Source organism: Trichomonas vaginalis, chromosome IV (genome assembly GCF_026262505.1).
Source record: "Trichomonas vaginalis G3 chromosome IV, whole genome shotgun sequence".
NCBI classification, from domain to species: domain Eukaryota; phylum Parabasalia; order Trichomonadida; family Trichomonadidae; genus Trichomonas; species Trichomonas vaginalis.
In genome coordinates, this window is record NC_067206.1 from 3328418 (window position 1) to 3341960 (window position 13543).

Consider the following 13543-nt stretch of genomic DNA (forward strand, 5'->3'; position numbering starts at 1 on the left):
GTAAAGATTTATTTGATGAGAATTAGATTCATATATTCTCAAATGAAATAAAAATACAAAACAGAAATAAAAAATTTCAATTAAATGAAATTGGTTGGGGAAGATTTTGAGAGTTACTAACAAAAGTGAAATCATCCATAAGTTCTTGGACGTCAGACTCGTTTTCTTCTATGTATTTTCTTCGTTCGCGAACAAGTGCAACAATATAAACAGAAACACATATAAGAACAACAAATAATATCAGAGCTATCAGAACAAATATTGCTATGGCTACCTTTTTGTAAGAATTATGTCGATTAAAAATTAAAACTGATGAATTTTCATCAGAAGCGTTTTTCATTAATATTTTAATACTTGTAAGACTATCTCTATTAGAATAATATGTCATATTGAACGTTGATGTATTTTGTGAATCTAATGAAAGATTTACAAAATTTGAAACGTTTTCTGTATCAGAAGTCCATTTAAACCAGTATAATGGAGAATCATATGGTATTGTCTGTTGTAATTTGCCTGTTAATGTGAGTTTATCTTCTGATTGAAGCATTAATTTGAAAGTATCATAGTCTTTTTCTGAATCTAGTGATAGTTTCCATTCATAAGTGCCATACAATATGGGCCAATAGCAAAATACTTGGTCATTTGTGATATTAAATCTTGAATCGCTGTTATTCTTTTGTAAATAAAGAGTAGTTGGCTTATTATTGGTAATATATCTTGTATTCTCGCATGCACTTGGAAATGTAAATACATCAAGTATGACTTTAGTTGTTTTCTTTGCTTTAATTTCAATGGAGCCAATTGAAGCGCCAAAATCTACAAATGAAATCTTGTCGCATTCATTACTTCTACAATGGAGTTGCCCTTCAATGTAATGCTTGAATGTACAGTATGGAGTTGAGTACAAATAAATTGACATTAAAGGATCAGATCCACTAATCTTTAAAATATCATTTTTATTCAATGTCTCTTCAATGTGTTCAGACTTCCCTTCTGTGAAATCCTTTTTGATTACAATGAAAAGGCACCATAAAATCATTATAAAATTGTCAAAAGTGTCAAAAATTTTACCATAAATTTCACCTTATCTCACCGAATTTGGCCATTTCAAATGAATTCTTAACGAGCACAATGCAACACTAAAATAAAAATCGATATAAAAAGCTAATACATCAAGAATACTCTCTATATGATTATGAAATACTCGTAAAATAATTAGATACAGTCATTGAAGATTAATGATACAAAATGAACTATTAAGTCTACAGATAAGTAATTATTTATTCACAAAATAATAAAATATTGTTATCAAAAAAATAATATAAAATTTTTTTTAGAGCTACTTAATTTGTAGCTCTTTTATGCTGGATAGCAAAGAAGGTCAAAGCGTCCTCCGTTTTGTCACCTTCGCTTGCACCGCATATTGATCTAATAGATCTTTCTATTGTTTGGAGTCTTTCCAATTCAGATTTCAACAAAACAATTGCAGATTGGAATGAATTGATGTCGATTTGATTGTTGATATCAACAAATCTATGGAAATTCTGAGCAAAAGTGTTAATTATTTGTCTCTCTTTCTGTTCATATTCTTGTTTAATCTGATATGTATATTCACTCTTTTTAATATCCGCGTTTATCATCACTGATTTCTGCTGAGCTTCGAAGAGTTTCTTTTGTCTTTCTGCACATTCTATTGTATTCTTTCTCTGCGATTCACTCAATGCTAATTGTCTTTCCAATTCTTTCACTTTTTGCAGCAAAATTTGTTGTTTTTGTTCATTGTTTTTAAGAGTTTCTGTTGTCTTCTTAACTAGTTCTGCATCTGTTTTAGATTTCTTCATGTAGTCATTGATTTTAGCCTCGTAATCATTAATTAACTGTTCTTTCTCTTTGGATAATTTCTCATCGAAACAAATCTTTTGTTCATCAATTTTGTCAGTTAATCTTTCTATTTCATCTGAAAACTGTTGATTTCTTTTAGCTTGTGTCTCTAATTCATCTGTAAGTCTTTCAATAGCTTTCTCCTTTTCATTTAACTTCTTCAGAATGGCTTGTTTTTCTGAGTTAATTGTGTTTACAGCTGTATTTGATCTGTTGGAGTTATCAAGTTTAGACATTTCGATTTGAGAAAGCAAATCATCATAATTCTCTCTAACTTCGTCTACTTCATCTTTACATTGTTGTCTGAGTTCTGCCATTTCGTTTACTAGATCACAGCATTGTTTTCTTTGATTTGCCAATTGTTCTCTTAGTTTTGCTTTTGCATTTTCGCAATCAAGTAAACTTTCTTTTAATGATTCATTTGATGCAGAAAGTTGTTTCTCTGCACGAGAAAATGCCTTCTTTAACATCTTAACATCTCGTTTGAGTGATTCTGCTTCTTCTTTCTCGTCTTCTAATTGGTTTGTTAAGCTTTGAATTGCTTTTTCTTTCTTTGCAAAATTGGAAATAATTTCATCAAATGAATTCATGTTTGATCTCTGTAGAAAATCAATGACTTTGCTATTGGATGACTCTAATTCAGCATTTAATGTGTCGATTTGGTCTTTCAACGATAAAATAAATTCAATTACATTTGATTCGTTGACTTCTTCACCGAAAACATCGGCCAAATCAGACACCAGCTGGACATGCTTCTTATTAAAATCGTTGATAGACTGTCTGAGTTCTGATAATTCTATTTTAGTTGTCTCATTTAAGTCATTTATGTACTGACCAACGACAGAAACAACAGATTTGAGTCTACTTGTGTTTGATGCGGAATAGTTACTTGCAACACGTTCTAATATTGCTCGTAAGTCAGCAGGTAACGGTTCGAAATTCCATAAAATTATTTCTTCTGTTTTTGAAGGCGGAAGAATTATTGGAAGCGGTTTTGGCACTTTTTGGTCTTTATGTTCCAAATAAGTTGTTATATTAGATAATCTCTGGAGTAATGATGCAAGGCCGTTTCGCTCGAATGTTAAACGTGATATTTCAGTCTTCTGGTCTTCATATTGGCCTTGTAATGTGTTTAAGCAGTCAATTATTTTCTCTTTTTCGTTTTTAAGAGCAATAAATGTGGTATTAGCTTCTTCGTTTGATGCTCTTGCAGCCATTAATTGTAATTTCATGCTTTCTATGTCTTTATTCTTGAAATCTAACTCTCCTTTGAGACGTTTCAGTTCTGTATCAAGATTCTGCTGTGAATCTTGTGGTAATTTCTTTAGTTTCTCTGTTAGCTTGTCTTTCTTCTGTTTAAGGTCCTTGATTTCTTCTAATAAATCTGCATTTTGTGCTTTTAACGCTTTTATGGCTTGTGATTGGTCTGTAGTTGGTAAAAGTTGAGTATTATTATCATTAGTATTTGTTTCACTCGATGATTGTGTTGGTTCTGTTGTATTTATTACTGAAATAACTTGAACTGAAGCATTTCTTGTAGGTTTCTTGATTTTTAGTTCGGAAATTTGATTTTCATAGTTGAGCTGTTGTTCGTTATTTTCTGAAATTGCTTTTTGAAGTCGCTCAGTAATTTCAGAGATTTGGCGGTCTTTTTCGTTTAATTGGAATTGGAAGTCTTGCTGCTGGGAAAAGTGATCCACTTTTAATCTCTGGTATTTCTGCTTTTCTTTATTAAGTTTCGTCTTTAATTGAGTTAATAATAGTTCGTTATCTTGAATGTTTTGAATTTCTGGAGTTGTTTGTACTGGTTTGTTTCTAACATCGGATAAGAAACTATGTAATGAAAATATGTCTGGAAATTCGACTTCGAAAAATACGTTTGCAAGATTTATTGTTTTTGAAGTAAGAGAATTAGCAATTGCTATCTGTTTCTGCATTTCAGATAATGCAGCAGCATTGTCATCAATATTGCGTTGCAATTCTTCAACTTCTTTTGCATGATTTTCGTTATTCTCGTTCAATTGCCTTTTCAAGGATTGTAACTCAAAATTAAATGAATTTTGATTTGATTCCTGTATTGATTGTAGCTTTCTGTTCAGTTCTTGGTTATTTTTCAATGAAATATCGAGACGTCTCTGAAGATCTTGTAAATTCGTTAAAGATTCTGAGAGATTTTTCTTTAAGTCTGTATTTTCGCACTTAATTTCATCTATTTTTTGTAGTTCTTTTAAGGATTCATCAAATTGGCTTTTTAATGTTTTGTTTTCTTGTATTAATATTGATTTTTCCTGTTCCAACTGTTGAATTCGATCATTCATTGAATATATATCACACTCCCCGCCACTGTCTGGAGAGCTATCCATATTTTCAATGTCACTGGACGCTAAATCGAAATTATTTTATCGTCGACCTCATTCCAAAAAAAGCTCAAAGTAATATTATTAATGAAAATCAAAAATAATTATCTTATAGATGTGTAGATTCTTTTATGGCTTAGATGACTCTAAATTAGGTCAATAATCTTCTTCATAAATTTAAATTCTTCATATAAGAACATAATATATAGAGTAACTTAATTTGTTTGCTTAGGGAAATCGTTGTTACGTTGGTCATAAGTATGTTTAATGAAATCAAATCTAATCAATCAAAATTTGCTTTCTTACGAATGATAACGAAAACTTCTACAGTATGTGTACTTAGTATTGTAATTGTATAGCCAAATATTCTTAAGTATACGAATTATTTATAAATAAAAACAAACATAAAATATAAAACTTATAAATCTTTGCAGAGTTGGCTGAAATAAGGCGCAACTGGTTCTAAAAGTTCCTTTGAATCATTCCACATTTTTGTGCGATTTTCTCCTTCAAAAACTCCTGATGACTTCATAACAATCAATGCATTAGTAAGTAATTGTGGAATAGATGCTTTCAAGTCAGAATCACCAACTTTCATTACATTTAGTGATAATTGTACAAATTTAAACCAAAGTTGTTCAAAACTAGGTAAATCAAGCATCTCTTTATAACTAATCAAGAACACTTTAAATATGCATTTTGTAAGTAGAAGAGATCTCGCTCCAATTGTTCCTGTATTCCATTGAATACTTATTTCATTTGGTAACACTTCCAAAGCAGGGAATAATGTTGATTCAAAAACAAACTCCCACTGTAAATTTGTTGGTGAATTCCCTCCGAAATTAACTAAACTTTGTAAATCATTAAAATTGTTAAAATCAGAATTTGGATTTCTCAAACAATAAATAACATTTGTTTGTACTAATGGCATCCAATATTCAGCAAATCTATCTAAAGATGGGGCTTTTGAATCAGAAATTACTCCAGAAATAAAAGTATGCAAAATCTGAGAAGAAGAAGGATTCTGAACTTGTATAGAATTATACAGCAACTGGTTCAATGACTTGAATTGATGCATTTCTATGTAAGAATCCAAGAACAAGTTCAAAAACTCTTTAAATCCGGAAAGTAATAATGGATTTAGTTGTTTGTTGTCTAAAACAACTAAAATATCTGTTAACTTGATCAAATCTTGTCTGATCTTTATCTGTGGCCATAAATGATTAATTGTCAAGAACAAAATTGTTGAAATTCTTTCTAAAAATACAGAATTCTTCTGAACAAAACTGTCATTAAAAATGGAAATGAATAACTGATGCAAAAATGGCCACAAAACTAAAACTCTATCACAGTTTGTAATGATTATCTGTGATATCAAATGTAAACAAAACAAACTGTCTGAGAAAATCTGTTTCGTCATTGTTTCTTTAGCTAAAAGAGATAAAGATTGAATCAAATAATTTAATGATTGACTTGAAAAAGTAATTGACAAATTAACTAAAGAATCAAATTTGCAGTTACTTATGAAGTCTTTCAAGTCATTCATCAATGATGTGTTTGAGTTATCATTCTCTAAAAATGTGTCATTTTTCTCATAAATTTTGAAAATCGAGAGAAAACTTGACGAAAAATTATTTTTGATGTTTGAATTCGATGAAAACAAATTTGGAGAAATTGTTACCATGTTTGGTTGTCCAATAATAATTGGCTGTTGACAGAATTCATCAGGTAACAAATTTAATCTAAAAAGACTTAATAAAACTTCGCAAAAAGACTTCCATCCTTCATTTATTTGGTCTCCAAACTGTGAAACTAATGATGACAAAGTTTTTAGAGCACTTTTTGCGGTTATTTCTGACAGTGATGATTTGTTTTCATAACCAGTGAATTTGCAGAGAGAAACAACAATATTATCTAATATATCATGTAACTGGTATTTCGATGAAATGTAACTACAATCTAAAAATGAAGAGGAAATAATATCAATGGAATCAGGAGATTTTTCATAAAGAATGGAAAATATTGGTGCTGCAATTTTCCAAATTTGTCTAAACAACTTCTCCAAATCAATATAATCTTTCTCATCATTATAATTATTTTGTAAACTGTCACTTTTTGTAATTTGTAAATTGTCACTTTTATTTTCTAAATCTTTTTCATCATTTTTAATTGGTGAACTTGAGTTATTTTGTAAGTCATTTTTGGTAGTTTCAGAACGGAGAGATTTCTGAAATGTATCATTTTGTAAAGTGTCATTTTTGTCATCATTTTGTAAAGAAAATTTATTTTGGAGTTGAGAATTTTCTTTGTTTTGTAGTTCATCAATTTGGGAATATTTTAATTCCAAAATTCTCTGTTTCTGTAGTAATAAGTTCCAAGAAGCAATTGTCCTGTTAGTATCATCGCCAATTTCTACTTCGTGTCTTTTTACAGAGTTGTAAATTTTTGTCAAAAACTGTGAATCAAAATCATCTCCATCATTTTGTCCTTTCAACATTGTGAAGAACTCTGGTAATGTGTTCTTTTTAGTAACATTCTGGTTATAGAGAGAAGTGTGCAACATCAACCATCCATAACTCAAAATATGAACAGCTTCGACATTTTTGAAATTTTTGTCATTTTTATGAGATTCGTAAAAAATTTTTGAGAAATACTCTAGATTTCGATCAACAACTTGACCTTCTCCCAGTATCCTGAATGATGTAAGGAATAATCTGATGGATTCATCGAAGTCCAACGATGAAAAATCAAATAATTTTATGAATTCTGTCATTGTGTCATTAGAAAATGGAGTATTTTTAGAGAATAGCTCTCCAATTGCTTGTTTCTGTATTCCTGGTGCAACTGCAAGACAAAATGCTGCTTCTGGTGGAGAAATTTGTGAATCTTGTAAAAATTTTGGATCTTCTTGAAATTTTTTAGAGAAAGAAGTTAATTTTTCTAGTAATTCTGCTTCCTTTTCCCATTTATTATTTGATGAGTCTGTTTTGTTCATAATAAAGTCTTTTTCAGCATATTTTTTGATATTTGAAATAATTATTGACAAAATATTGACAGCAGAGAAATGTACATCAGGAACTGAAGGTGGTACGTTGGCAAACATTGATATAACTGTTAAGAATTTCTCAAAAATTAAAGGGAAAAACGGTCTTTCGTAAAATTCCGAAAAGAACTCAAGGAAGAAGTTGTCTTCTGTAATGAAATCTATTATAACCTCGAATATAATGGCTTTTATGCTTGATGGAACATTAGAAATGCATATATCTAATAATGAATTTAATAATCTTGTAAAAGGAACGAGTTTTGTCCTCCATTGACGTCTAAATACTGAGTAAAACAATCTTAATGACATTACTAAGTTATCTCTGCTATCTGAAAAATCTAATTGCTGTGTAAGTAAAACCGACGTAATACATATCATATCTGTTGAATTATTAACTGAATCTGCTTTGGAACATCGTAAAAGTGCTCTCAAAGCTGCTCCTCTGGCGTAAGAACCGCTATCTATGTAAGAAAGATCTGCAATCGAAAAAAGCGTTCTAAAAACGTTTTCTCTAATACTTGTATATCGTGAATCTTCGCTTATTATATATGAGACTTGGCAAAATAAATCGGAAAGAATTGAAGAATGGACGTTTCTTTGTGATAATTGGCGAATGTCTTGTTCACAGTAATGAAATATTGACTCAATTGAATCAATTGTAATAAACTGAAGGTTTTCACTTTGAATTATCAAACAAAAACAACGAAGTATTTGAACAGATAGATTGAGACTTTCTATTTCTGATGTAAGTTGGTATTGACAATTGCATAATGCTTGAATAAGAGAATTAAAATCGATTTCATCATGAATTAATTTATTTTCGAGGAAAACCATGATGGATATAACAGCAATGAGAGTCATTGCATCTGTTGATGTAGGTTGACTTAGAATTTCTTTGAATGGTGAAAGAATATCAGTAGTAGATGCGTTTTGGTTACAAATTTTAAAACGAAGCTTCGTCAAATCATCCTGTAGGCATTTTACAAACATTTTTTGCGATATTTGTCGCAATTCAGTTTGTAGCCGATGAATTTCATCAGAGACTAAAAGAATTAGATTCTCTAACTTCATCGGAAAATGAAGTTAATTATCAAAAATGATAGTTCGGATAACCTATTTCAGATAAATTCAAAAGAATATCTTTATTTCTAGTTAATCGAACCTTTCAGATTGACGATTCAGGCTAGAACAAATTTTATCAAATAAAATGCTGTTTCTTTCACAGTTCCTTATAATTTTTTTAAGCATGATGATCCAATGAAATTATCTTATGAGAATATTAAATTAAAAGCAGAGCTACATGAAATATATATAAAAGAAAAAAAAAAAAAGGGTAGTGGGGCTTCCAGGCACTTCGTGCCCTCTAGCCCCGAAGATGTTTAGTATAAATGAAGTTTTTATTCGCAAAATTGTTAGTCTTCTGGTGTGAATTCAGAGGACTCTTCTTCTTCCTCCATTGCTTCTGGGAAGAAGCCTTCTTCTGGGTCGAAAACATTATATAATGTGTCGCTTTTCACAAATTATATATGTTTTCATGTTTTGTCACTTTTCTGTCACTTTTCAGGAAAAAAACATTTTTATTATTATATATAAATGAATTTTACAAAACCACCGTTACCGTTCTTTGGAAATAAGAGTAAATGTAAAGATATTATATTGAGAGAACTTAAGAAACTACCGAATGGTCTAACATTTGTAGATTTGTTCGGTGGAAGTTTCTATATATCCCATTTGTGCCATACAATATTCCCAGACTCAAAGATTATATGCAATGACTTCGACAACTATATGGACCGTCTCAAACATATTCCAGACACTAACAAAATATTGAGTGAGTTAAAAGAAAAGATTCAGATAGGTAAGATGGAACGTATACCATTAGATAAGAAAAATATTGTGAGAGAGGTTTTGAAAAAAGCAGAATATATAGACTGGGATAGTATATCTGCTAGACTATTATATAGTGGTTCTATAAGAGTTCATGACATTGAAACACTTATGTCAAAAGTTTTATATCTTAACTATACAAATGTTTTCAAAGAGGACATAGAAAAATATATTGAGGGTATAGAGTTTGTGAGATGTTATTGGACAGAGTTGTATGAAAAATATAAAGACAAGGAAAATGTTTTCTTTATAGTGGACCCACCGTTCTATAACACATGGGATTTTCAATACCAAGTAGACTGGACTTTGAGAGACTCTTTAGAAACTTTAGACGTTATACATAACCATCCATGCTTTTACTTTACATCCGATAAAAGTGGTTTGGAAACCGTTATGAGATGGTTAGAGGACATACATGACTATGAGTTTATATATGACAAGATAGAATATGAGAGAGGTCCTATAAACTGGAGAAAGTGTCACAATAAAGAAATTTTATTAGTAAGTAAATGTGGTTTGAAATAGGACTACTTGTTTTAGGTTTTTTCCATTGTGTCATTTATTTATTTGACGTGGCAGAAAGATATAGAGAATATGAAGATGAACCAATGCCTGCAAATGTTCAGTATATGTACTCGTAAGAGATATTTTTATCTAATATTAAATGGACGCACAGAACTTAGCGAATGCACAGCAACCTGGACAACCAAACCCAGAGAATATTCCAAATGAAGTTAGAATACAAACTGCAATGGCAAACTATGGTCAAGTGCCAACAGATGTACAAATGCAAACTGCCATGTCAAATGACGCTGCGTTAGGTTTGCCACCATGGTATGCAAATATGAGATGGAAAGAGTTTTATACAAACCCTGAAGTGGGATATAAACAACTTTATGCAGATGACGCGAACACAGGAGTTGACCCAGAATATGTTTTCTACCAGAGGAGAAACAGAATGTATGAGCTCCAGTTAAAGAATGCTATGGAACTCAACAGGAAACGTAAGAGACTAGGCGGACATTAGATTTTTACATATAGTAAATGGGTTTCTTCAGTAAGATAGGAAACTTCTTTCGAAATGTTGGAAGAGGTATATGGAATGGAATAAAAACCGTAGGAAGAGGAATTTGGAACGGTGTCAAAAATATTGGTAAAAGGGTAGGTCAGTTTGTTGGTATTATACCTAAAGACCCTGAACCAGAAGAGCAAGCTCCTGTTATACAACAGCCTGAACCTGCACCACAGTCTAGTTGGCAACCAAATCCAACACCTCAACCGTATTAAAAATTATATTTTTACCGTTCGATAGTAGTTGTATATGAAACTAAGTTCTAAGTAAAACGCATGGTATAATGGAATTATTCTTTTTCTTCCATCTGTAGTAAACCATACTTGAAAGTCTGAAATACTTCCACTTGGTGGTTCGTATAACTTTGTAGGTTTTTCGTAAAAGTCATTTGCCAAGCATAAGAAAGAGTTTTGGGCGCCAGAAAATGAAGCATGAACAATAATAGCATCTGGGTCGAAAACATTTTCATATGTTCCATTAGGGTTTTCGACTTCATAAAAGTCTGGGTGTACTGGATATGCTGCAGGCTGATTTAACATCCTCATAAATCTATACCATGCCAAGTTGTTATATTTTGTAGAAATATAAACGTTTTCTCCAAGGTCTTCTATTTTATTGATTTTAACAGTTGCATTTTCCTGTCATAAATAATATCGAGATGGTATTCTCCTTCGTCAATGTTATACTGGTTTGCATATTCGAGATAGATATCGTTTATTTTTTCTTGAAAAGCTTGAAGAGTTGTTTCTAAGTTTACAAGCAAACTAACTTGTAAAAGTTTTCCCTGTTCAAATTTCTCATACATACGTTTTTCTTTGTTATAGTATCGAACTTCAAAACCGACCGTAAATGGGAAACCATGTATGGCTTCTGAAATGAACTTCATTCTACGAAAGCCAATAGCTTTTGTGACGGATGGGTCTCTTAGCCATCTTAATGGGTAGTCAAAACGATAGCCTTCATGCTTTACGGTCTCTGTCTCAAACTTTTGACCGACATTAGTAAAAAGTTCATCTAATGGTTTAGTTGTAGCAACTCTTGAATTTTCTTTTTCTATTGAAAGCATATTTTATCTAGAATAAAAATGTCGAAAGATATTGCTTCCATGAGAGAAATACAACACAACCGACAACTCATTATGCAAGCTCTAAATAAGAACACAACAAACTTTTCAAACTATTCTAAGATATCTGAGTCATTGAAAGAAGGAAACTTAAAACTGACATTAAACCCAATGACAGATGAGTTTCTATTTCAAGACAATAAGAACCATACTGTCTGTATAAATCCAACAAAAGGAACTTTAAACGAGAAACCTATAAATGAACTTCTTTTGAAAGCAGATGTTGACAACAAAGCTGACAAAGAATATGTAGACGATGCAATAGCAAAAGAAGAAGAAAGAGCTAACAATGCTTATGCAACAAAAGAACATACTCATCCTGAACTAGCAGACAAAACATATGTTGACAATAAATGTCAAGTGAAGTGACAAGAGCTGAAAACGAATATTCTAAAAAGACTCATATACATTCTATATCTGAAATAACAGACTTAAACGTTAGCCTTGAAAAGAAAGCGGATGAGGAACTTGTGGCTAGTGCGTTAGAGAAGAAAGCAGATAAGGAATATGTGGATGAAAAAGATAATGAAATTATAGAAAGGGTTGACTGGTACCATGAACGGACATCGAAGATTTTAAAAACTAAAGCCGATACAGGATGGGTTTCAGGATGTTTAGACCTTAAAGCAGATAAAACTTATGTTAACGATGAGTTAGAGAAGAAAGCAAATAAGACTCATACACATACAAGTTTTACAACTGTTAGAGCAGATGACATAATACTGAACTTTGACCTTGGTTCAAGTGCACCTTTAGAGAATCCGAGTACAAGCGTAAAAGATACTCTTAACAATTTAGATAAGAGTTGCAGGAACATTGAAAGTCATGCCAGAAACTTTGAAGCATATGAACTACCCGCAATGTTAGACAAGAAAGCAGACAAAAAAGAGCTTCAAACATTAAAGACAGAAATACTTCAAACATTATATCCTATAGGCTCTATTTATACGTCAATGAACTCTACCAGACCAGAAACAGTTCTGGGTTTTGGAACTTGGACTCAAATAGTCGACAGGTTTTTGTATTGTGCAAACTCTTCAAAGGAAACAGGTGGAAGTAAAACGATTTCAGGTGAAAATTTACCTGCACATAGTCACTACATAGATTTAAGTACATCTCAAGCAGGTTGGCATAAGCATAGATATTGGGATTGGTCAGCAATGATAAAAGGTAAAGGATATGATGTTAAAGACAACGTTAAGTTTGCTATAGATTGTTACTGGAGTAACACTGAGGGAGGAGGAAACCATACACATCGCGTTTCAGGATATACGCAAACAACGGGACAAAGTAAAGACTACATGCCACCTTACATGACAGTTTACGCATGGTATAGAATTGCTTAGTCGTCATTTTCAACTTCTTTAGCATATTCGTCAGGAGTCTCTTATATTTGTTAGGAACTGTCTTTGAAAGTATACCACCTTGAACTTTGACAAGTTTGAAACGAGGTCTGACAATAGTAGTTTTATCTTCTGCTTGCAGTCTGTACATTTTGCCATGGCCTAAAACTTCATAATATTCTCTTGTATACTTTCTTCTATTTTTACGAACACGAATGTGAGTACCTGTCGGGTTCCCATTGTTGTCATAGTCAATAGTTTTTCATATGGGTCGCGTTTAGGTATTTCTATTTTTACTTTGTCACCTTTCTGAAGTTTGAAGCCCGGCATTCTTTCTTGTTTGTCTCTTTTGACTAAATTATTAAATATATAGTCTTTCTCTAAGTCAGGGTTGTTTTTCATTTCTTCGGGGGAGTGGTTTCCCAAACCTTTTTGTTTACGGCTATTGTAAATATTTAAAACTTGTCTCATCTTTGCCATGGAGAAGTGTCTATATTTGTCGTCATATGACATTTCATTTGCTTCACCACCTTGTGGTTGGTTTAAGTCTCTTAACATTTTTATACAACCGTCAATGACACCAAGAGCAGAATGGTTTTGGTCGACAATGAAATATTGGTTTACATTTTTTGAACGCAGATAGTTTTTTACATCATCTGATTTGAAAGAACTTTCACAGTCAGATGTCAGTTTTGTTGGATGGTATTTGTCAACGAATATTGTCAAAGCAGTTTTCACATCTAAAATATTTTGGACCATAATGGTATGGCTTCACAGTATCTTGTGTGTTTTGACCAACAAATATTAACCAGTATGGTGGTCCATCTTCTCTATACC

At 31.7% G+C, this 13543-nt stretch overlaps 5 protein-coding genes and 1 pseudogene across 6 annotated transcripts, besides 1 other annotated feature; 2 read left to right on the forward strand and 4 right to left on the reverse strand.

Moving 5' to 3' along the window:
- On the reverse strand, nt 1-1039 carry TVAGG3_0020200 (uncharacterized protein; the record flags this gene model as incomplete). Its single annotated transcript, XM_001316797.1, has 1 exon — nt 77-1039. The coding sequence occupies one exon, from the start codon at nt 1037-1039 to the stop codon at nt 77-79; it is 963 nt and encodes a 320-aa protein (XP_001316832.1).
- Nucleotides 1040-1265: 226 nt separating this feature from the next.
- TVAGG3_0020210 (uncharacterized protein) lies at nt 1266-4275 on the reverse strand (the record flags this gene model as incomplete). Its single annotated transcript, XM_001316796.2, has 1 exon — nt 1344-4244. The coding sequence occupies one exon, from the start codon at nt 4242-4244 to the stop codon at nt 1344-1346; it is 2901 nt and encodes a 966-aa protein (XP_001316831.1).
- Nucleotides 4276-4492: 217 nt separating this feature from the next.
- On the reverse strand, nt 4493-8443 carry TVAGG3_0020220 (regulation of ARF protein signal transduction; the record flags this gene model as incomplete). Its single annotated transcript, XM_001316795.1, has 1 exon — nt 4657-8271. The coding sequence occupies one exon, from the start codon at nt 8269-8271 to the stop codon at nt 4657-4659; it is 3615 nt and encodes a 1204-aa protein (XP_001316830.1).
- A 1389-nt stretch (nt 8444-9832) lies between these two features.
- TVAGG3_0020230 (uncharacterized protein) lies at nt 9833-10195 on the forward strand (the record flags this gene model as incomplete). The annotated part of the gene is made up of 1 exon (XM_001316794.1): nt 9833-10195. The coding sequence occupies one exon, from the start codon at nt 9833-9835 to the stop codon at nt 10193-10195; it is 363 nt and encodes a 120-aa protein (XP_001316829.1).
- Nucleotides 10196-10212: 17 nt separating this feature from the next.
- TVAGG3_0020240 (serine threonine-protein phosphatase family) lies at nt 10213-10455 on the forward strand (the record flags this gene model as incomplete). The annotated part of the gene is made up of 1 exon (XM_001316793.1): nt 10213-10455. The coding sequence occupies one exon, from the start codon at nt 10213-10215 to the stop codon at nt 10453-10455; it is 243 nt and encodes an 80-aa protein (XP_001316828.1).
- A 3-nt stretch (nt 10456-10458) lies between these two features.
- Nucleotides 10459-11306, reverse strand: TVAGG3_0020250 (annotated as a pseudogene). Its single transcript has one exon. A coding segment is annotated over exon 1 (848 nt).
- Nucleotides 11307-11764: 458 nt separating this feature from the next.
- Nucleotides 11765-13543: part of a mobile genetic element that runs on past the window's edge.